Source organism: Colobus angolensis, unplaced genomic scaffold (assembly GCF_000951035.1).
Source record: "Colobus angolensis palliatus isolate OR3802 unplaced genomic scaffold, Cang.pa_1.0 Scaffold244, whole genome shotgun sequence".
NCBI classification, from domain to species: Eukaryota; Metazoa; Chordata; class Mammalia; order Primates; family Cercopithecidae; genus Colobus; species Colobus angolensis.
In genome coordinates this window covers 1,237,244-1,260,628 of record NW_012115644.1, presented here as the reverse complement: position 1 = coordinate 1,260,628, position 23,385 = coordinate 1,237,244, and the positions used below count along the sequence as shown (strand labels likewise).

Below are 23,385 nucleotides of genomic sequence, written 5' to 3'. Positions count from 1 at the left end.
AAAGAAATATGATGTATTTTTATTGAGATTATATTAAATTTATAAAGTAACTCAGGAATAATGGACATCTTGATGATCTTGAGTCTTTGACTTAAAGGACATTGTATAACCTTATGTTCACCTCAAGCTACTTAAAATTTTTTTCGGAAGTCTAGTAGTACAGTTACATTCATATAGATTTTATATACTTTGGGTTATGTTGCATTATTAGCTTTTGGCAATTGACATGGGGTCTTTTCTTCCATTACAATTTCTAATTTTTTTTTTTTTTGAGATGGAGTCTTGCTCTGTCACCAGGCTGGAGTGCAGTGGCGCAATCTTGGCTCACTGCAACCTCGGCCTCGGGGGTTCAAGAGATTCTCCTGCCTCAGCTTCCCGAGTAGCTAGGACTACAGGTGCACACCACCATACCCAGCTAATTTTTGTGTTTTTAATAGAGATGGGGTTTCACCATGTTGGCCAGGATGGTCTCGATCTCTTGACCTCATGATCCGCCCGCCTCGGCTTCCCAAAGTGCTGGGATTATAGGCATGAGCCACTGCGCCCGGCCTAATTTCTAAATTTTTAAAAATACCTAAAGGCTAATAATTATTGGATATTAAGATTTAAAACTGCTTCTTTAGTAAGTGTTGTTTTTTGAGTTTTTCAGATATATACTTATGTCAAATGTATTTTCCACATTTATACTTTTGTCAGATATATACTTATGCAAATAGAAATTGTTTACTTTATACTTTCTAATTCTTATGGTTGTTACTTTTCTCTTGCTTAATTGAATGAATGTTAGCTCTAACCAGTGCTCACAGAAGTGGAGACTGTGGACATTCTTGTCTGAGTTTCCCATTTAAACATTAAGTGATTTGCTATTAAGTGAAGATGCTAACTTTTGTGATGAGATGCAGGTATACATGCATTCATACATTCCCATTTTATTGATTAATTTTTTAACATGAATAGCATTGGTTGAGTGTTGCCAAATGCTTTTTTTTTGCATCTATGAAAATGATCATATATAATTTTTCTCCTTAGCTCTATTATACTAATGGAGCATGTTAGTGTATTGTCTAAACTTATATTTCTAAACAAGCCCCATTTGGTCACGGTTTATTGTTTAAAAAGCCTTTTGGATCTTCTTTACTACTATTTCACTTAAAATTACCTCACATCAATATTCACAAGCAGATTAGTCTGTTAGTCTCTCATATAACTTGTTGCTGCATTTAGCCATTAGATAATACTGTGTTTTTCTCTGAAGAACATCATATAGTCTTAGTTCTACAGGTGACTTCATATTTATCACAGTCCCTATTCTTAACTGTAATATATTTTGGATTTTCTGACCTGAATTTATCCCTAGCCCTATCTCTGCCAATAAGTGACATGATTTATGGCTTCTTTCGTTCAAAAAATGTGACTACTTAGGGAATTGTAATTCATTTAATGTTAGACTACGTAAAATACAAGACAGTAAGGCTGTAAAAGGAAGTAAAATATGACATTCCAAAAATGGATCTTTTAGTGGTAAATTGAGCATTGACAGAATTTTTTTAATTGATAAAATTTTAAATCTTTTACTAATCATCTTAAAGTCAGCTTCTTTTTCCTCTCTATGTCTTTAATTGCTCGGTGCCTTTTGTATCATTCCTTATTTCAATCTTGCCAATCGTTATAGTTGTTTTAATATTGTTTTCTGGTAAATTTTCAAGGAGGGGCTTACATAATAATGTTTTCTGACTTCTTGCATTCACAAACCATTTTGTCTGAAAACTGTTACGTGAAGATCAGTTTAGCTGGATTTAAAATTATTCATTCACATTTTCTTTCCTTGAGTATCCTAAATATGTTACTTGTCTTCTGATATGAAGCGTGTCTGTTGAAATGTTCTTTGTAAGTGATATGATCTTTTTGCCCACTGGCCAAAGGTTGTTTTTTTCGAGTTCAATAGTTCAGCTAGAATATGTCAGGGTGTTGTCCATCCTGGATTTGCTTTCCCCTAAGAAAGTATATCGGTAGTTTGAAATGTTTTTGGTTTTGTTCTCATTATTTTAGAAAAAAATTTGATTATTGTTTTTAGTATTTGACTTGTTTCATTGCTTGGGTTTCTTATTTGGTGAAAACTATTATAAGTATGTTGGATCTTCTTTGTCTATCCCATCTATATTATTTCGTGGTTGAATTTTTTATCATTTTACTTATTTCTCTCTAATTTTTCTCTTTCCCATCTTATATTTATCCTAAAGCATTACATGTGGCTTTTTTGTTCTTTCCAGTGTAACATTAATTCTGAAATCATTTTTCTTCTTACATCACTTCTTCAAATCCTTTTTTCTTGAAACATACGATTGGAAAATTTCTAGTTGTGATTTATAATGTTCTTTCATTGCGTAAATATGTTTCTTAAAAGTTTTATCATATTTTGAAATATTGTTACTGTTTATATGTATTCTCTGACATTGCTTTATAGCTTGCTTCTAGTGATACTGTTTTGTCCTTATTTTCTTTTTTGTCATATTAGATATACACATGATTGGGCCACAGTCTCATTTGGTTGCCCAGGTTTAAGGCAAATGAGTTTTCCTTTGCTATCAGAGAGATGGTTGGGCCAGAATAACTTTTCCAGTTTTATTGTTCTTGGCACCCCCTCGTCTATTGTTTTTATGAAGTGGTTTTTAAAATGGTGTCACATTTTTGAGATCTGCTTCCTCTCCATCCCAACTTTCATTTAGAATTTTTTCTTTTGTCCCTAATTCCTTAGCCTGCTCAATTTGAATTCTACTCCAAACAGTTTCTCCTCACCAGGGGCTTTGATCCTGGAATTAGGGCCTGCAGAATCCATTTTCTTCTGATTTTGTCTACTGTCCTCAGATTGACTGTGCTCTTTCCAATGAGGATCTGTTGGAAATTTGAGGATTCTTTTATTCTCAGAGCTCCATTGCTTTCCCTCAAACTTCCTTTTTTTTTCTTTGAGATGTAATCTCTTTCTGTCATCCAGGCTGGAGTGCAGTGGAATGATCTCAGCTCACTGCAACCCTCAACTTCTTGGGCTCAAGTGATTCTCCTGCCTCAGTCTCCCCAGTAGCTGGGATTACAGGCGTCCACCACCACACTCAGCTAATTTTTTTGCATTTTTAGTAGAGACAGGATTTCACCATGTTGGCCAGGCTGGTTTTGAACTCATGACCTCAAATGATCTGCCTGCCTTGGCCTCCCAAAGTGCTAGAATTCCATGCCTGAGCCACCACACCCAGCCCAAACTTCCTTTTTTATAGTAACTGATATTATGTGGGCCTTGTAATTATTGGGGGTTCGACTTACCTTGTCGCCTAACTTTACTCTAGATGGTGTGTGTGTGTGTGTGTGTGTGTGTGTGTGTGTGTGTGTGTGTGTGTGTGTGTGTTGTGTGCTCACATGTGCATTTTGGGGAATTGTTATCATCATCTCTTTTTCTGTTTTTTTTGTAACACTGCAGGAGTTAGAATAACTATGCCATCATGTATTCCCAGATTCTACGTTCAAATTTTTACCTATGAAAATTTTGAATGACATCCTCACCTCCTACCATTGTTTTGGGTCTGCTTTATTTGATGGTTTATTTCAAGCAGTGGAACAAGGTATAAATTCAGGGTGATGTGATTGAGGAAAGAAACAGCTTGCTAAAGTAGTGTTTGAAAGAACAAGGACAAAACATTGCTAACATAATTAGGGTAGTAGGCAGCCACAGCAACTAAAGGAAGGTAAGGATGGAAGTCCCTGGATTTTGTTGCATTTTTTTTTTTTTTTCAGGTAGGGAGAGAAAGACAGATAATAAAGTGGTAGTAAATAAGATGAAAAAAGTGTTGTTAATTTCCAATGCATTCTGCACACTTGTGAGACCATTTACAATGTTGTGTAACTGCCTCTGTTTCTGAGTAGTTTGGAAGAGCTTTTACAATGCTACATGGGCAACATCTGCATATGCCTTGACATAGGAAAATGGTTCCTTATCTATGAAGTTAGATAAGAGAAAACTTTCTGAATGTTTTTTTAGTTCAGTCAATCTAATATTTGAAGAGTGTTGCAACCTTTTCATGAGAGGAATAGGTGAATTTATTTATCAGTTCTCCTCTATTTAATAACACTGGTATAGGAAAGGCCATTAAACACCTTACTCCAGAAAACTTACTTTGTAATAATCTCTGGCTCATGTCTCTTACCATGATAAGTGTCCATTACTGCCCTCTGCTGCATGAACTTGGACCTCTCAGTATTTCTGATTAATAATCACTACAAGATCACTACTTAAAAAAATAATAACTATTACTAACCATTAACAGGAATTCTTTTGTTGTCAGAGAATTGTTGTCAGAGAATAATACCGTGAAGGGTTGTATTTTCCATCCCCCACATATATAGATTTACTTAGAGGAATTCCTTAGAATGGTTTCCTTAGAGACATTTTTAACATTAAATAGTCCCTGAAACAAAAAATTGGATATGATTGTGTCAGCTATATTCAGAAAGTATTTCACAAGTGAGTGACAGATATCATCATAATACGCTATCTTAAAATTAGCCATTTCAGACAGTATCTACACTTGGCTAAAGAGAATGAAGAGTTTGGACTATAACATGTATAACTTTTGATTAGAACTTGCAGCTGGGGGCTTTTTTAATAAACGACCTTCTAAAATTATGCTAACATATAGGAGGAAACACCAAGTAATTTAGTGAATTTGGAAGTGGTATTTAGAAGGCTGGAAATATAGCTTACCTTTTCATGTTAAAAAGAGTTCCCATTTATAGTTATAGTTTATATATTCCTGGCCTCAGTGGTAGCTACCTCCAGTGTTAAGTGGAGGGGTGAAATACATTGAAGATTATAAAACAAAAAGATGGTTTTCAAACTTTCAGTACTTCTATTAATACTGAGCATATTTATACAATATATTTTGATATATAAAAGGCAAATTGATCAAAGGTTTGAGAGTTTCATTTTATTATTAATTTAAAAATACAACATTGATTGGCATTGGAGAACAAGGCTAACCCAACAATTTCAGCTGTAACATATAAACAGCTGTTATATTCTTGGAGATATTGATTGTTCTTTAATATATACAAACGTTCACATACATTCTTGACAATAACAAGCAAAATACATTTTATAAATTTCAGGAAAAAACAACAAAACAGCTAAAGTAAATTTGAACTTATTCCAACTCAGATTTTGTAATAACTTAAAAGACTAAGTGGTCAAGTGCACTTATATTAAAAGTGATTTCATTACCAGTTTCAATGAAATTAGATATCCTCCCTGTTTTTACATATTTAGCACTGCCTTGAATTAATTAAAGGTACTGTGATTCCAAGGAACTATTAACTTTCTGAGTAAATTAAACAAATCAAATTAAATAAGTGGACAAATTAAGTTAGTAACAGAACAACTTGCTGATTGCTAGATCACTGTAGTTTTGATTGCTGTTTCCTTTTCCTTTGATCTACGATGATTTCACTTTTCTATCATGTACTGATATGCTTTATTGTTTCCATCTTTCATTAACTAGTCACTTTTTAAAAATGTAGAAATGACTTTATGTTCTTGGCAAATTGCTTGTATTCTCTCTTCTCTTTTTCGGGCCCAGTGGAATCTTGACAATCACAGTCAGACTCAGTTGGCTGATTTCTAATTTAACCATAAGTCACACAAAGAGACAAGGTAAAAAAAAATGAGTATCATTAACACAGATCCAGAAATAAAATGGTAATAAAATTATTTACATAATATTTTCAAAATAAACATATAACAGTTCTCTGTTGAGTTTAGGAACTCTGAGAAACTGCTATATGTCTTTTGTACAGAAATGTTACTGTTTTCCCAAGTGTTTCAATATGCAACTACATCTATAAATCTATCTGTTATGAGCTGAATTTTGCCCTGTGCTCTGCTACCAAGTTCATATGTTGAAGCCCTAAGTCCTACTACCTCAAAATGTAACCACATTTAGAGATGAGTTATTTAAAGAGGCAATTAAATTAAAACGAAATTAAAGTAGATCCTAATCCAATATGACTGGTTTCTTTATAAGAAGAGGAAATTTGAACACAGAGCTAGGGATGACCACAGGAGGACACAGTGAGAAAGTGGTGACATATAAGACAAGGAGAGTCACCTCAGAGGAGCCCAAACCTACCAACACCTCGATCTTAGACTTGCAGCCTCCTAAATGGTAAGGAAATGCATTTCTGTTGTTTCAGCCACCAAATCTGTAGTATTTTGTTATGGAAGCCCTAGAAATCTAATATGCCATCTGTAGCAGAGGGCCTTTTTAAGTTCTCTGCTTTATAATTATTAAGGCCCAAGAGTTTTACTATATTAGGCGAAGCTGCAATACATGTAGTCATGTACTTATATTTTTGGTGTCCTTTGCAATCCTTTGCCAAATGACTTATTTTAGCTCCTTCAGAGGAATCTGTGTTGGGGTCTGCTACAAGGGTGAAATGGCACCTCCAGTTTCTTCTGATGGATTCCCCTTTTCTTGTGTGCCCTCCACATTATTGCCATAACTGGGCATCCATTACTGCAAGTGGAGACACACTGTCCTGCAAGCTACTCTTTGCTCAATATTATTTTAATACTGGACTGTACATTCATTATCTTAAAGGGATGAATTGTGGGATACAAATAAGAGACACTATATGTAAAGTGTTCAACAAACCTGGCACATGTAAGGCATTCAATAAATCTGGTTGTTATTATTATTACTTTTATTATTACTGTATATTCCAAGCCAGTTACCTATAACATTCCTTAAGCTGACTGAAGCATAGTATCTTGACTTTCTTATATCCCAAACTATTTCTGACCCTAGGTATTATAATTTATACCTAGAATGTCAAAAAGTAGGATCTATTACAAACTAATCTTCCAAAGATAAACTAAACACATTTTTCATTTTCTGTTACCAAGCCCAGTGGTTTGAAATCTGTGTTTCAAAGACAGATTTTTGAGTTGCCTCTTGAGAATCTATTTCCTTATTATTTGCAAATAATTTTTCCATTATTTTTAGTCTGCACCATAGTTTATTTTATGTGTGGTATGAGTATAATTAAATTTTTGCCATATTCATTAATCATAGGTTCAGATAATTGATTAGGAATAAACACATGGTACAATGAATGGATTAGCTACCCTGCCTTTTCATTTTTAATGTTCCCTACTTCAAATGACCAAATCATTTCTGACTAAATAAATTGCCATATGTTTAACAGTTTCCCCATTTAAGTAATGTTCGTTTTGGAAATTGTCTGTGATACTAACAGGGTAGAAATAAATCTATCATGTATTTGGCAGGCTGATGGCTCATAGAGTATTTTGCCCAGTTCACTGTGGCTGCTAAATTGGATCAGCTAACAGTTGATTAAAACCAACCAAACAACAAACACAATCCTTTCCCAAATAAAAACAATAACAAAAACAGGCACGTAAAAGTTAACTTTGATCCAAGAGCTGGATCCCTCTCCTCTGAAATCTTATAAAAAATAGCACAGTTCTCAACTTACTTTGAGACCTCAGCAGAACCCTAGTGAGCTGAAAGGAACAGAATCTGAAAATCACTCGTTCAGATTATCTAAATGTTGTTTGTTTTGTTGCTCATCAGGATGAGATTCTTTGGAATTGAACCTCACTCAAGAATTAAACATATGATTCGTTCACTGCTAAGTATTACTTGGTACTTTAGTACTGTTTCAAAAGATGAATCTTCAAAAAACCTGCCAGAACTCAGCAGTGAGAACATACCACAAAAGATATGCATTGTATAGAACTAACAAAAATTTTATATCATAAAGGAAAATGTTTCTTATTAAATATTTGATGACTTTTTCTAATTCCATCTCCATCTATGGTCACATACATGCACAAGGCTCAGTAGACGTCTTTATCTGCCTGAGTTTCAGATTATGTTATTTGCATTTTTTTGTTGTTTGGGTTCAGGCTCAAGGGGAAATATCTGTTCAGTAATCCTCTTTCATTTAAGTGGCAGCTAAAGTATGGATAAGATGACTAACTTGTAAAGGTTCAAAAAAGAAGCTGTTGGCTGAGCAATTGTTTCAGATTGATTTACTGTGAAATCTTCTGACCCATTTCACTTGTGCATGTTTGTGTCAAGCATAGCTAGTGATTCAAATGTAGGCGATGAGATCTTTTTTATTAGCTGGTCCTGTTGTCCATGAGACCTTGTCAAGATCTCATCAACAACTGAAATTAATGCAGGAATCAAATAGGAGACGCAGTTTGTTCATATCTGGTATGAAAATTATTCCCATCAAGAAACACAAAAAATTTTCACAATATCAATGCAAGCTTACATTTGTTACAAGGTATTTAAAGTTAGTTTGCAGCAACACATGAGACTGTTGTTCTTAGGCAGGGGAGAAACATAAAACTCTCAAAGTATTACTAGGCTACAGAGCCAGGTAGCTTGGTTTACTATGGAGAGGGAAAACCCACATAATCTTATTTTTCAGATCCTTAACATCCATCAAGGTCCAACCACACATTAACGATTTTCATGTCTATTCTGTGTGTGCAAGATAATTTGGTGTCCTGTGGGACCTACCGAAGAGAATCTTACTTCCTAGGTGTGCTATTCTGTTCTTACTGACCTAACATTACCATCACTAGGGTCATTTCTTTGAGTTCAACAACAAATGTAGGAGTATTGTCTCTCTGAACACCATTAAAATGTGCATATAAGGGAAAAAAAGAACTCTGGGGGACATATTTGATCATTTATATTCCCAAAGTCACATGAATTCAAGCCAGCTTGGCTTGAATTCGAGTTGCAGATATTTTGTGACACATTGAACTCTCAGACTGGCATAATTCAGCAGCGGATGAGAATAAAGAAAGGCTCACAGCAGCCACTTCTGAGAGCGGCTAGAAGCAGATTTTAGTAAGTCAAGGTGTCTACAGAGCTCCAAGCCCCTTTAGATGGAAGGCCCCCACTCATTCACCACTGTGTCCTCAGGGCACCATACCTGCTTCATGTGTGGGGAATGCATGAACAACTGATAAAAAGGCTATTGTAGGAAGTATTCACTAATGCAGGGAGAGAGCTAATGGGATGAAAATTAGTAAGCTGCAGTAAACAAGACTAAGGTGACAAGTTATATACCTTTGGGACTAAGTATTCGAAAGGAATCCAGGATCCAGAAACAACTGCTGAGAAAGTAGTGGCTTTTCTATGGAACCAAAATGGCCCCACAGATAGAGGAGCAAAGATAAGAGGGAATGTATGACCAAAGGAAAAAATGTCCATTAAGGCACTTTCTTCTGGACAAGAGGGTTGTACATCCTGCTTTTGTACAGTCTTATTTTTAAATATCTACTCTCTAATTATGTTATAGCAAGTGGCATCAAAATCTACTTTCCCAAGTAAAATATGAAGCTTTTGTCTTTATAGTTAGGAAAACACACAAGGGAAAAACACGTGTGGTGCTATGACAGTAAGCCAAAGGATTATGTTTATTTACAGTTAGTTGATTTTGTGTATGCATATCTACTTGTCAACATATGGGTCATGTATGTTTGTTTCTGTCTGTCAAAAAAATTTACAGAAAGCATTTGTCTCATGAATGAAATTAGTTTTTGACTCCTTTTTAGCCTAAGGTGTAATTGCGTATGTTTTAGCTTTTGATTCTTTATATCTGATTTTGTTTTATATGGAAGAATGTTTGTGTAAGTAGATTTTATGCTGACTTTCAATTTAACTGTATTTGTAAAAAATTGCTGTTGGAACTTGTGGGGTGTTGAATGAGCCTCTGAGATAATGTCTTTACGTTAGTACTCAGAACTGAGAGTGAATGTGTTGTGCTTGATATTTCTTTTCTGTTTAGCAGTACATATGAGTAAAGTTAGGCCTGTGTATGTGGGATATTATTTTATTTAGAAGTAAAGAAAGAAAGAAGTGACAGAAACAGGCAAAGCATCCTCACATTTTCTCATGGTTCATTTGTGTTTGTTCTTCAATGTATGGTCAAAGTCTACACCCTTCCAAGTGAATATAGAGTGATCTGTTGCCTACGTGTTTAGCTTTTATCTTTTCCTTTTGCTCTAAGCTACTTTTCAGAAACATTTAAACCAGTAGATTCGTAAGTTAATTTTCTCAATTTCTGTCATGCTTTCTGATTGGCAAACCCAGAATGAAGGCAAAAGATATACTCTTCCGTAAAATCTAAGCTTGAAATCCTAAGTACTTTATTTATAGAGTAAGGACCCATCTCCTTGCCTTTTATTAGTGCCTAGAATGGCTCACTTAACTTTATAAACTTACAAATTTATTACTGGGCATATATAGATGTTAAATGTTCTTACTACAATAATATTATATGTGTATATATATAAGAATACATATATACATTGTACATGTATATAATGTCACACACATATAAAGTTTATATCTATATAGCATGAGATCTACCTTCTCAATAAGTTTGTAAAAGTACAATGCATTATTGTTGGCTATAGGTACAATACCATATGGCAAATCTCAAGAGTTTGTTCCTCTTGGTTAACTGAAACTTTATGATCATTGATATAGTAACTCCCCATTCTCCTCTCCTCCCAATCCCTGGTATCCACCATTCCAACCTTTGATTCTATGCATTTAACTATTTTAGGTACCTCCTATAAGTGGATTTGTCTTTCTGTGATTGATCGTATGATGTCCTTCAAGGGTCATCCATATTGTTTTTCCTGGTATATTTTTAAAGTAGAAAAAAAAAAAAAAACCCACACACTAAAAATGTGAAAAAATCTCTGTCTTAAAGAAAGGAAATTCAAAAGATAAGAACACATGCCAAAGGGTGCAAATTTTAATCCCCATTTGCTTGTGTATTAAAAAAATAATGAAAATGAAGAATTTCAGAGCAGACAGATTCATAGGTCAGGACTGAGAAATTTGCAAAACCGGAGCTGTCTGGGAGAAAATAGCTCTAAATCCACACTTTAGAACTCTGCGTTGTTTTGGGGAAAATAAGAGTCACTAACATTCTCACTTAGCGACAAGTTTAATTCCTACTCATGGACATGCGCCAGGATCAGGTGTGAAAGCTGTGAAATCTAGGTCCAAAAATTCTGAAGAGGATGCTGCTAGTATCCTCCCCTGGCGGCTAGCAGCCTTCTAACTTCAAGTTGTGGCTCAATGCTTGGATTTCTCTGCTCCTGGCCGTCCGTGTCCGCGAAGGAGAAATGCAACAACTTTTGAACAATCCCTTGCTGTGCTTGGGAAGTCTCGCACTTGGCCACCAGACATCACCAAACTCAGCGCTTGTCTCCTGCAGCACTTCCGTGGCTCGCTGAACTGCTGCCACTGGCGCCCCCAAGCGCCAGCGCGTCCCAGTAGTTCCCGGAGCCTCCTTCGACCTTCAACGGAAGGGAATTGGACCTGGAGAGCCCCAGGGGCTGACAGGAATGACTTCTCTTGTAATTTCCAGGGGTTAGAAGGCAGGAAGCCAAGGGAGACAGGATCTCAAATGCTCCCTGCCCCCGTTCATTCCTATCTGGGATTTCCTTTTCGCAAAAAGAGCAGTTGCCTGGCATGGTAAAGATGCTCAATCGAGCTGTGAGGTCCAAACTCTTGGAGCTTACCCAGAGCACCCCGTTCTTCCCAGTCCCTCAGAGACATAGACATATGCTACGTGTGCGGCGGGGCCCGGGTTCAGAAGGAGACTAAAAAGACCCAAATCGAACAGGCTCATCTTTTCCTCTCTTTGGTTTGCCCCTTTCCTTCCAGATCCTCTATCCGGATCATTGGCCACCCCCTGGCGCACCTATACGACTCCAGCTTCACACACTCCCTTGGAGGCACAGGCTAAAACCAAACATGAGCTCACAAAGAACACAATTCTAATGAGCAGATGCGCAGATGCTCACTTTTCTAAAGCTTCCATAGGGTTTTTCCAGCTCTCCCCGCAGAGTCAGGGGCTGAAGAAGGGTGGGAAGATCTAAGGAAGGGTGGCGGCGATCACGTGGTGGCAGCTTGCCCCTCTCCGTTTCCACCTTTGCCCTCCGCCTGTTTCCAAAGACCCCTCCAACCGCTGGAGTTGTTGGCAGGAATTAGGAGCCCCTATGTTCCACTCACCCCATGGAAAAGCTATATTCCCCTTTTCCAGCAGTTGTGGGGTGGAGACAGAGCGGGAGGATGAGGAGGAAAAGCTGGAGTGGAAGCCACAGAAGGAGAAGCAGCACGCGGGGGGGGGGGGGGTGGGGCGGAAGCGGTGGGGGGTGAGAGAAAAGCTTTCACTCTTCGTCACTCTTGGATTGGGGGCGGAGGTAAAAAAAAAAAGAAAAAAAAAACCCCGCTGTGGGAAGCTATAAAAAGCAAAGAGGGAGGGGGAGAGAGCAGAGAGAGAGAGCGGGAGCCCGAGGCGAGCGTAGCGCAAGTCCGCTCGCCTGGCGTCGCTGCGCTGGCAGCAGTTTTCTGTCTCTTGTGAGTCAAGGGACTACGCTTCGGGGCAACTGTGAGTGCGCGTGTGGGGGACCTCGGTTCTCTTCAGATCTCGAGGATTCGGCCCGGGGACATCTCCTGATCCCCTACTAAAGCGCCTGCTAACTTTGGAAAGGAGCGTTGTGTCCTGCGAAGTTTGACACATAAAAGATAAGAGAGGAGAGAAAAGCAACTGAGTCGGAAGGAGAAGGAACTGGTGTGGGCCACCTGATCAATTAAGAGGAGAATTAAAGCGCCGAGATCCCGGGGGGACCGAGGAGGTGCGGGGCAAGAAGCAACGGAAGCGGTGCGATCCACAGGGCTGGGTTTTCTTGCACCTTGGGTCACGCCTCCTTGGCGAGAAAGCGCCTCGCCTTTGATTGCTTCCAGTTATTGCAGAACTTCCTGCCCTGGTGGAGAAGCTGGTCTCGCTTGGGTTCCGCTAATTTCTGTCCTGAGGCGTGAGACTGAGTTCATATGGTCCTGGGTCCCCGAACCAGGAAGGGTTGAGGGAACACAATCTGCAAGCCCCCGCGCCCCGAGTGAGGGGCCCCGTGTTGGGGTCCTGCCTCCCCTTGCATTTCCACCCCTTCGGGCTTTGAGTTTTCCTGGGGAACCCCTCGCCGGGAGATGGCCGCGTTGATGCGGTGCAAGGATTCGTCCCGCTGCCTGCTCCTACTGGCCGCGGTGCTGATGGTGGAGAGCTCACAGATCGGCAGTTCGCGAGCCAAACTCAACTCCATCAAGTCCTCTCTGGGCGGGGAGACGCCTGCTCAGGCCGCCAATCGATCTGCGGGCATATACCAAGGACTGGCATTCGGCGGCAGTAAGAAGGGCAAAAACCTGGGGCAGGTAGGAAAACCCTCAAACACACTCTTCAGACAGGAGAGGAAGGGGCCAGCTCTCTTGGGCTAGCAGTTTGCCATTGCATCTCGCAAAATTCGGAGCATGGCCCCAGGTATAGAGAACAGACTGCTGAGGAGGGATTCCCTGAACAGGGTCTGCGTGGGCGGGGGGTGTCTGGGTGGCTGCTGGTCCTGCACTGCACGGAGTGAATGGGTTAGGATTCGGTCTCACCTTTGCATTGGGGCGTGGGCACGTATCAAGATCTAGTGCTTTTCTGTGGAGAAAGTGGTCAGGATGGTCCTTCCATTTAACACTGTGATCGACTGATGAAGATGTTAATAGCATTTAACCTACAGCACCTATTAACATGCCAGGCACAGTTCTAAGCGTTTTACGTATTCACTCATTTAATCTTCACAACTTTGTGAGCTAGATGCTGTTGCTTTCCTATTCTGCTAATGAAGTAATTGAGGCACGGATTGATTAACGATTTGCCCAAGGCACACAGCTAGTATAAGTGGCAGAGCGGGAATTCAGTCTAGACATTGAGATATTGGGCGTTTAACCATTATATTTTACAATCCGGAGGGGGAATTAGTCCTTTTCAGGTTCTCCTTCCCTCCCAACCACTTTCTCTCTTCAAAGAAGTAAGGTCACAGACAAAACAACTGCAGTAGACACGCATTTCTCACTCACGCGTAATTGTACATAAATCACCCGGAAGGAAGCAAAATGATGAGATGGCAATGACAAAGTCGTAGGCGCCAGCGATACAGCAGAACACTGAAGGCGTTTTTGAGAGAGTGAACTTTCCGCAGGCGCCTCTGTCTCTGTCACACAGACAGATAGATTGAAAGCTACTTGCAAATAGTTATACAAATAGACACGCACAGAGACGAGCGCGTACACTCGGTACCAGCTGTGGCTGGCGCGCAGTGGCCAGGAGAGGGGGCTCTGTGGGCACTGGGAATCACGACAGCTCCCCCCTTCCGCTCCTTTTGTGGGAAGCCAAAACTGAGAAAGCCAGTTTGCCAATGGCACACGCACCTCGCACAGCACAAGTGTCAACCCCTGGCGGCGGCCCACGCCCCAAAGATCTGAGTTTCCTTGGAGCCGACTGATGCTGCGGTTCTGCGCGCTCTCGGTGTCCTCCGCCGCCCCTGTCCACAGCGCAGCCAGCAGGGTGAAGGTTGACAGAGAGGGCCAAGCCAGTCTGGGATGGACAGAGAGACGAGACTCAGGCCCGGGCTTGGCCCCCTACTGCCCTCTCACGGGGACAATTTTGCAGTTTCGCTAGTTTTGCAGTTCCAGAACTCTTCCCAGAGCTTTGAAATGTCTACCATTTCAGCTATCCTTTCAAGGGATTAAAAAATCAGCAATCAGATTTTTTTTAAGGTCTCAGGAAAAATAAGAAAGTACATATACGTACACACAAACATAACTGTTGCACATCCTCACACACGTGCACATGCCTACACGCTTATGTGACCACTTTCATTCGTTTTTCCTCTCCTGGGAGACACGCTAGGATTATCAATAGCAATGGACCTAACCGTTTCTTAGAAGTGTGTCGTAAGATGAAACAGGGGTTAGAAAGAATGGGTGCTCTCAATCTAAATCATGACTCCTCTAATGCTACTGACTTCAAATTTCATGTTCCCAGTTGAAGAAAGCTTAATGTGTAGTTCTCCCAAGGACACAGGGAAGCACTCAATAGTATTGAGGTTCCTTTTCATTCTAATCTATGTATTTTCTGGGAATTTTTGTAAAGCGCTTTTTGTTTCTGTCCCACAATTGGGCCCACACACCTGATGTTCCTCTGTCAGAAGATCAGTTACACGTGTCTTTTCATTAGCCATAGCGTTACACAGGGGAGACTGAGGGATGCATCCCACAACCTAGCTGCTTCTTTATGTTTTGATACTGTGTCTGTATATAAATCGGTATAAAATACGTTTTTATGTGGATCCCTCGCCAAATAGCTACTTAATTATGCTTCTTAAAGAGTTTGGAAGTCTATTTGCATCGCCTTACATTGAGAATTTATTTATTTATTTATTTATTTCACAAATGGGTTGAATTTCTAATATGCTTTTCATAACATACCAGTTCTATGGAATATCTTTTATTATATTTACTGAAGTGGAATCCTAGATTGTTAAAATTTGACATTAAGCTTGTGAAAAAAATTGTTAACATATTCAAGATAAAGGTAAAACAAAATAAAATATTGGGTTGAATAGCAGGAGGATAACTGGCAAATGGGAAAATTTTATTTTGTATATTCTTGTTTAATGAATGATCTAAAGTATGTACTGTTATGAAGAAACAAATAGTAAAACATTTTCTCTTTGAAGTAAAAAGAATAATTCTTTGGATATTTGCGAGTCTCTTTATATTTTTTATTCTATAGTTATGTGGTTACCAACATTCTTACTATTATTATTTTCATAAATGAAATGGAAATTAGAAAGGCTATTACAGGGAAGATGTATTTCCTTTTGTAGAGAAAAACTCTAGAATAGAAATGTAGCTGAACTAAAGTTTTAGGCATCACAATAGTAAAATGTGATTGAAAATATTGGAATTAAAGTGTCAACTAATCTAGTTAGCTAACCATATAGTATCATCCTAAGACCTATTAAGTTTGATTTCCCCCAACTTCCTTTATACTTGACAAATGATGTTGAAATATATTTCTTTCAGGGATACAGGAGGAAGAAGCTCTAGGATGCAGCTTCAAGTAGGCAGATTGGAAACTTAGTCCTTGGTGTTCTTTCTCTTAAATGGAAATTGAAAATAGCCTATTTTAATTTTTCAGGATAGAGAATTAAATTTTGCCACTGCAGAAGAAATTCTTGAATAAATTTAGAAAATTCATTAATCCACAAAAGTGAAAAAGAGACTTATATGAGCTCTAAAGTTTTATTGAAAGTTGCCTGATTTCGTGTAAAGATAAATATTCTTATTTACAGGAATTCTACTTGTTCCATAGGCAAGATGGATTATTTGTAATATCACTTCTAAAATGTGCCTTTGAATTTTAGAAAAGATTTAGAGAGAGAAAATCCACTGTTCTCCAGAGGTGTTACATTTCTCAGTTTAGGTTTGCTTTCAAAGACACCGTATGAGTTATAAAGGAAACTGACATAGTAAATTGAGAGTGACAGTATTCAGAAGATTGATACAGAATTAGCAAACAATGAACTGTTGAATTATTCGCATCAATGTTTTAACTTGCCTTTTCATTTGCAGCTATTGCTAATAAGTACTGCATGTATGTACTATATTTGTATACAGGCTAAATTAAGTTTCAGGACTGTTACTAATATATTTACATAATATATAAATATTTATGCATTTTAATATATATGCCAATTTCTAAGGAGACTGTTTCAGATGTTCTAAATTAAAAGTAATTTCAAACAAAATCTTCAACATCATGTGAATAAATATATTTTGATGAAGTATGCCATTTCTCAATACTACCTCTGAAGTTTGAGGTGTTGACTTTTATGGGCCACCTTCAAAACAAATTTTAAAAACCCAAACTACTAAAACAATCAAGCTTTGAAATTCATATATTTTTCTGTGTGAATGAAAAACCTTTGGTTTTGTGTTTGCAATTGCTTCTTTTATTCTACTTTTTTTGTCTTTTTGAGACGGGCAGATGAATTTAATTTGAATATAATGCAGTAGCATTTTGCAATTCTTTTAAAAATGACTAGAATAGTGATAATTATGGTTATATTTTAAATGTAGATGAGCTTTCTGGTATGTGTTTCCAAAAATAAGCTATGGTTTAACATAAATTCAGATTCCATGCTTTTCTAATATGACTTGGACACTTCAAGGATCGTGGTTTGGATGAAGTTATGTGCGAGAAAAGAATTGAAATTCATTGAAAGAGAAGCTTGAACAAGTTGACTGAAGAGCACTAATATTTGTAGAGTGCATTTTCTTTAATGAAAGTATGCTGTATCTGTATGCACAAACATTCATGAAAGTGCTCACTGAAATAAACTATATACTCTATTTTCGGTAAACGATCTCTTCGCTTTCTGAGATCATCCATGACTTTTTTTTCTAACCTCAGCCCAACTTTCTCCTGCTTAAGAGTAAATAATCTGATAGCCTCTCTGGACATTGACTAACACTAAATATAATCAGGAAATCAAATCATTTTTATGATTAAATTTTTTAAAATAAAGGAATTTGAAATAATCCATATTAACGTTCCTTTCTTCTCACCATGAATTATAGAAAATTGGTAGTTGATACAAGTGGAAAGTTAGCTCGTGAATAGCAAGAAAAGTATTTTAATGATAATCTAATATGAACATTCATCATTTTATTTTTGTGTTAGACTAGAGAGCACAAGAGGACAAAGTTGCTCAAACTTACTCCAGCTGTGACTCTGACCCTGTCATAATCTTCTTGAATATTCTTCTCCAATACAAACGTTTGCACCTTCTTCTCCCTTCCAAGATATTTTGAAACTTATAATTTTAAGATTAGGTAAGGCAATGTCATAGAACTATAGCTAGTATATTCTGATCTAGGAAAATATTGACTCTTCTTCATTTCCTTACAAATTGCTTTAAATGTACATTAAAATAGTCGGTTATATTTTAGAAGAAATTTATAATACTTAACATATTTGCCATTTTAGACTCAGTCTCTAATGACTGTTTATTCTTTAGTATTGAGTTAACAGCAAAATCAATTACAATCTTATTTCTGCCTGTGACTTTCTGACGGCCTGCTGGAGTTGCTTTACTTCCTTATGCCTCTAGTCACTTGTGCTCATTTATAACAAGGAGATAAACCTGTTTTTAGCAATTTATCTGATTGTTCAAATGGTTTATGTGATATTTGTGTCTGCCTGAGCCTCTTACTGAGTCCTTTTTTAACAACCCAGAAGCACAAACCAAAAGGAAGTAAGGCTAATCATAATTGATAGACATTTTGTATTATGTAGCATCGCTTTAAGATTGCGCAGAAAGATTTAATACAGAATGCATAAGAAAAATTTAGTATTACTATTTGAGGTAAGCAAAAGTCAATTTTCTCTTCCTTCTCTGTCCACTCTTGACAGGAACTAGAGCAGAATATCATATTTTTCTCTAATTGTTGTGTTAGGACAAATATAAAGCATTCTTTTAAAGAAGTCAGTCAATATAACATTTGGTAGATTCTTTTCTTTGTAATAGCAAACTGAATCAAAGAAAACTTTAAGGCAGAAAGATTTCAATATCCTGTTTAAATTTTTTAACAGAAGTAATTAGTTTATGTATCACTAACAACAAAATTGCTACTCTAACATGTATTCCACAACCCCTGAATCTGTACAACAGATTCTATTTTGGGAATCTCAATAATAGTTTAGATTTCTCTATGTGCTTTAAATAATAAATTCAGAAATAAAATTAGCAAAAATACAAAAGTGGTAAATTTTTTAAAAATGTTACTTATCTTTTTCCACAGAGTCAAAAGGGACAAATGGACATCAGATATCCTTTTAAATACTTTGCAGTATCTAATTTAAAATAAAACAATCTAAAGCAAAAAAGAACAAATCTACAATTTTAAAAAATCAATGAGTGAATAAGTACATTAAATGACAAAACAAATAAAAATATCACAATTAGGGAAACTGACTTATCAAAGTGATAGATCTGTCCAAACCTCTCCCAGGAGACATTAGATCTTCATGTTATACTTTATCATCTGGAATAAGATTGTTCTTTCTTCAGGGAAATAGAAGAAGTGAGTGATCTTCAGGTATATTATTTCCTTAAACTAGCTTGCAAGAACTTATGGCACACAATAAATTATAATAAGGGGTACCATTAATTGATTATTCACTCTGTGCCAGGCATGAAACTAAATCCTCAATTGCATTAACTTTTGATCCTCTAGGCAACCCTTTGAAGCAAATCCTAGTATCATCCTTATTTTTATAAATGACAAAACATTTAATAAATAATAAAGACATTCCTGAGACACAGAGAGGTTGTACAATGTGTACAAGTCACACCGCTGTAAATGGAGAAAGCTAAAGTTCAAACTTAAGCAATCTAATATTAGAACCCATATATTAAACCACCTACTTATGCTGCTACAATATGCTGTTTATTCTGAATTTAGGAGAGAACATGAACACTTACTCTTCCCTCTCTATACTTGAGTGACATGGGTATAACTCCAATTTAATTAAAAGTCACAACAAAATCCAAACTCCCTGTTGCTCCCAGCTGCTACTCTGAGAAGTCTAAAGTGTGTTAGTACTTCGTGGATGCTAAGGCAGGCACCATAGCAATACATTATTTTCACCTCTTCCTCTACTTCCCTCCCTGCCTTCCCACATAACCCTATCTTTCTTTTACTCTTTCCCATTAAAGTATAAAATGATAGTGTCACCCCAAGTAGAAAGTAGATTCTGTTGCATAAAGCTTATTCTCTCTTCTTTCTTCACACCCAGCAAGAAATTCCCCTGTCCTCATCTTCCTGAATCTGAATGTCACTATGTGATAGAGAAGCACAGGCACAGGCTTTCCCAATGGCTCCTCTGCAATGGCTTTGTTTGTTTGGCTGACATGTCCTACATCCTGATCAGATGGGGGAAATTCTCTAAATTTAGAGTCTTGTATTGCTTTTGCTTTTTCCTTACCTTTGACCCCTTCTAGCTGCAGTTCAGATAATCAGATGATCTGCGTCAGCATCACAGCACTACAATTACAAACAGGTTTTAAATTCCACTCACCTCTGATTAGTTTAATGTGTTTGGAAAAGTCAGTTAATCTCTCTAGTCTTTCCTTTTTTTCAGTATACCCATAAAATAGGGATAACGATAACAACAACAACCATAAGAGTAATAATGCTTAACTTACTGGGCAATGGTGAGGATCACATGAGATAATATATATAAAGAAAACTTTGAAGAATAAGAAAGTGCACTTAGTTGTGCTGATGTCATTTTACCACTGCCATTGCAGAAATAAGTAAAGTCAAATGCTCGTGCACCAAATAAGAAGTGGCCTCTTAATCTTCCCCACCAAGTTGGGCAGAGGTACAAGAAGGAAAAAAATGAACTCAATTACTCTGAGGCTAAGAATTATAAAGCAAAACAAGACAAAATAAACATACACATACAGATGATGTGACATTTCTACTATTTAATGTTTACATTAAGAGAGACGATAAGTCAATGTTGTCTTGTAGAACATAAGCACACTGGCAAACAATTAAGTAATTAGTGGAATTGTGGAAAGAGCATGGAAACAAGGGTACCCCAGATGTTAAAAATACAATCATAGTAGGTGGAGATCACAAGCAAGACAATATTAGTTGTTCAACCACAAGAACCAAAGTAATTGAACATCATGTTAGTCTGCTTCTAACAGTATTCATTTGATATTTTCCAAAGTGAGATAACCCCTGCACTGGCAAGATTCTTGACACTTTCTATATAGTGTATTGGCCAAGACAGCTTGCTAGGATTTTGGAAGGCTAACAACCTTCATTGAGTGTCAGCTTTCTCTTCCAGGAGGACTTAGAAACTGGGAATTCATTGTTTCTATATCATTTTCTTTTTTTTTTATTTTGAGATATTTTTGTGTGATTTAGGCAAATTGAAATATTTTAGTAATGTTAAATCAAGAGTGAAATACATTTCATGGAAGCATGTGATAAATTTCATTTAACATATTGGAAAAAAACTGCCAGTAAATGTTTCTATCTGATAATGGACTAAAAAATCTTCATCCAAATGAGAGGCAGAGGGAATAATTATCATTTAAAATCACCTGAAATTACAACCACATTCAAATAATGGTTTTCACATTCTATTTCCTCTCAACCCTTTGAAATTTGGAGCAACAGGTATTGTGTTAGTCTTCTGAAATCCAGAGTCTTTTTTCCCCACTAACCGTGCTCCGTACTCTCGGCAGTCTATTGTCTAGTCCTTATGCCTAATTTATTTTTTTCATGTTTACTATTACGCTATTCTGTTTTCTTCTCTGGTTCATTCCTCTTTATTTTCTTCACTTACTTCTCTACAATTATCTACTTAGAAATGTGAGCATTTCCTCCAGCTCCCTCAACAGTTCTCTTTTCTTTCTGTTCCACTTTCTCTTCTTTACTGACATTATTTTCCTTTTTGGAATCACCTGCCACATATGCAGCTGTCTACTTTTAGTTTTATAAAATTTTAGGCCCCATTTCTTGCTCAACTATTTTGGAAATCCTGCCAGAAATAACAGTAACCACAACAGAAAAACCCTTGATAACAAAAATTACGCCTTTTTTTAATTAACCTCATATTGTGTGGAGTCGGACAACCAAGTCTTCATAATTTCTGATATGATTAAATGACAAAACAAAGTTATCAAAAAAGCCTATACATTAATTAAAGCTATAACACTTAAGTCTGATTACTGAAAAGTCGTTCTGCGCTCTGGTCTATTTCATCACTCACGGGTGACAAAACAATGCTATGTAGGTTCTTACCAAAACAAGTGCTTTTTGTTTCTTTAACCCTACTTGAGTATTTGGAGTTTAAGTTATTGAGTATTTGGAGTTTAAGTAGACTTCCATTTTTTTTCTCTGTGATGGACTTGTTAAAGAAACTCATGTCTGATTAAAATGTGCAAGTAACTATGACTTAAGCTCATAAAATGTTAATATAATATGCACAAATATTTTAAACAGCATATATTTATCTTTATATATTGAACTATGTACTAGAGTTTTTTTGCTATTTACTTTTCATAAATAATATTTTATTAATTTTCAGTGTGAAAACCCTTCTTAACATTTACTTTCAACCTGATAAGAATCTTTTAAAATGTTTGAATATTTTAATAACCAAATAAGAGGATTCTCCAAATGTGCTTAAGTATTATCATTAAAGATAGAGAGTTTTATAGAAAGGACCAAAAGAATCTTTTATTATCTAAAAGTTTCAAGAACTTATACAACAGATTAAAGCAGGACACACAACTGGGTAACACATTGGGAACTGCCTAATTTAACTTGCTTGTTTTACACACGAAGAAATTGGATTAAGAGATGTTTCATGATCTGCCCAATGTACTATAACCAATGCCTGTGACAAAGAAATTCTCACTGGAACTTGCATCCTCTGACTTCTAATATAAACATTTCAAATAATCAGAAGAAATACTTTCTGTTAAATCTTGAATAAGAAAGCTCTGTGAAAGAATTACATTCAGTCGCCTTGAGTCGATTAACTACCTAGTGGGAGATAAATTATACATAGACTCTTTTTCACCTCTAAATTTGTGCAGGTCAAAATGTATTATCAAAGTTTACAGTGTCACGATGACAGCTGTGTCAATCAGTTTTAAACAAAGTTAATGAAAGGAAGTGGCTTCGATTGTATTGTTGCTCACTTTTTCAGTCCTGATACTTTAAAGACATGGTTAGCAAGAAGCCTGGCTGGAAAGTCTGCACAGCAATGGCAGGAGCACACAACAGAAGGGACAAAAGTGGTGGTGGGGCTGCTCAGAACGCAGGGTGCTTGTCCTTTGTCCAAGTGCCAGCTACGATAGAGGCCAATGGCTTTTGAGCTTTTCTGACAGAGAAAAAAATATATTTTACACTGTGATTCTCTATCCTCCCTTCTCCACTCACACTCCTAAAAAAAGTTTCAAAAATAAACTCTCTTAGAGTAGGTAATACAGTATGACTTTTCAATTTTAGTCCTTCTCTTCTGCTGTGTGCTATTCTATTATTCTATCTTTAAAACATTTTTTTTAATGTAAATCATTATTCATCGAATTGATCTGAATACCACCGACCCATTAGATTACTGCGCTTCCTGGGCAGAGAATTTGGGGCATTGTGCTTGGAGATCAGCAGTGTTTTAGGAAGACACTGTCTCTGAATCAGCTCCAGTGAGGGATGCTGGAAGCAGCCTGAGCTTCATGCAGAGAAGTATCCACTTTTCCAGTCCTCTCCCAGTTTCCCTTCTTCAATTTCATGCAGACTTCTGACTTAGAGGGATGGGCCTCTTTGCCTGGGGATATGCTTAATCTCTTCCTCTCTC

The 23,385-nt window shown here is 37.1% G+C and overlaps 1 protein-coding gene across 1 annotated transcript in view; it reads left to right on the top strand.

Moving 5' to 3' along the window:
• The first annotated feature begins 12,338 nt into the window (after positions 1-12,338).
• Positions 12,339-23,385, top strand: part of DKK2 (dickkopf WNT signaling pathway inhibitor 2) — a 115,043-nt gene continuing 103,996 nt past the window's right edge. Inside the window, exon 1 of the mRNA XM_011945717.1 lies at positions 12,339-13,319. Within this exon, the coding sequence (XP_011801107.1) occupies positions 13,098-13,319 (222 nt within the window). The 5' untranslated portion in view covers positions 12,339-13,097. The remainder of the gene's footprint in view (positions 13,320-23,385) is intronic.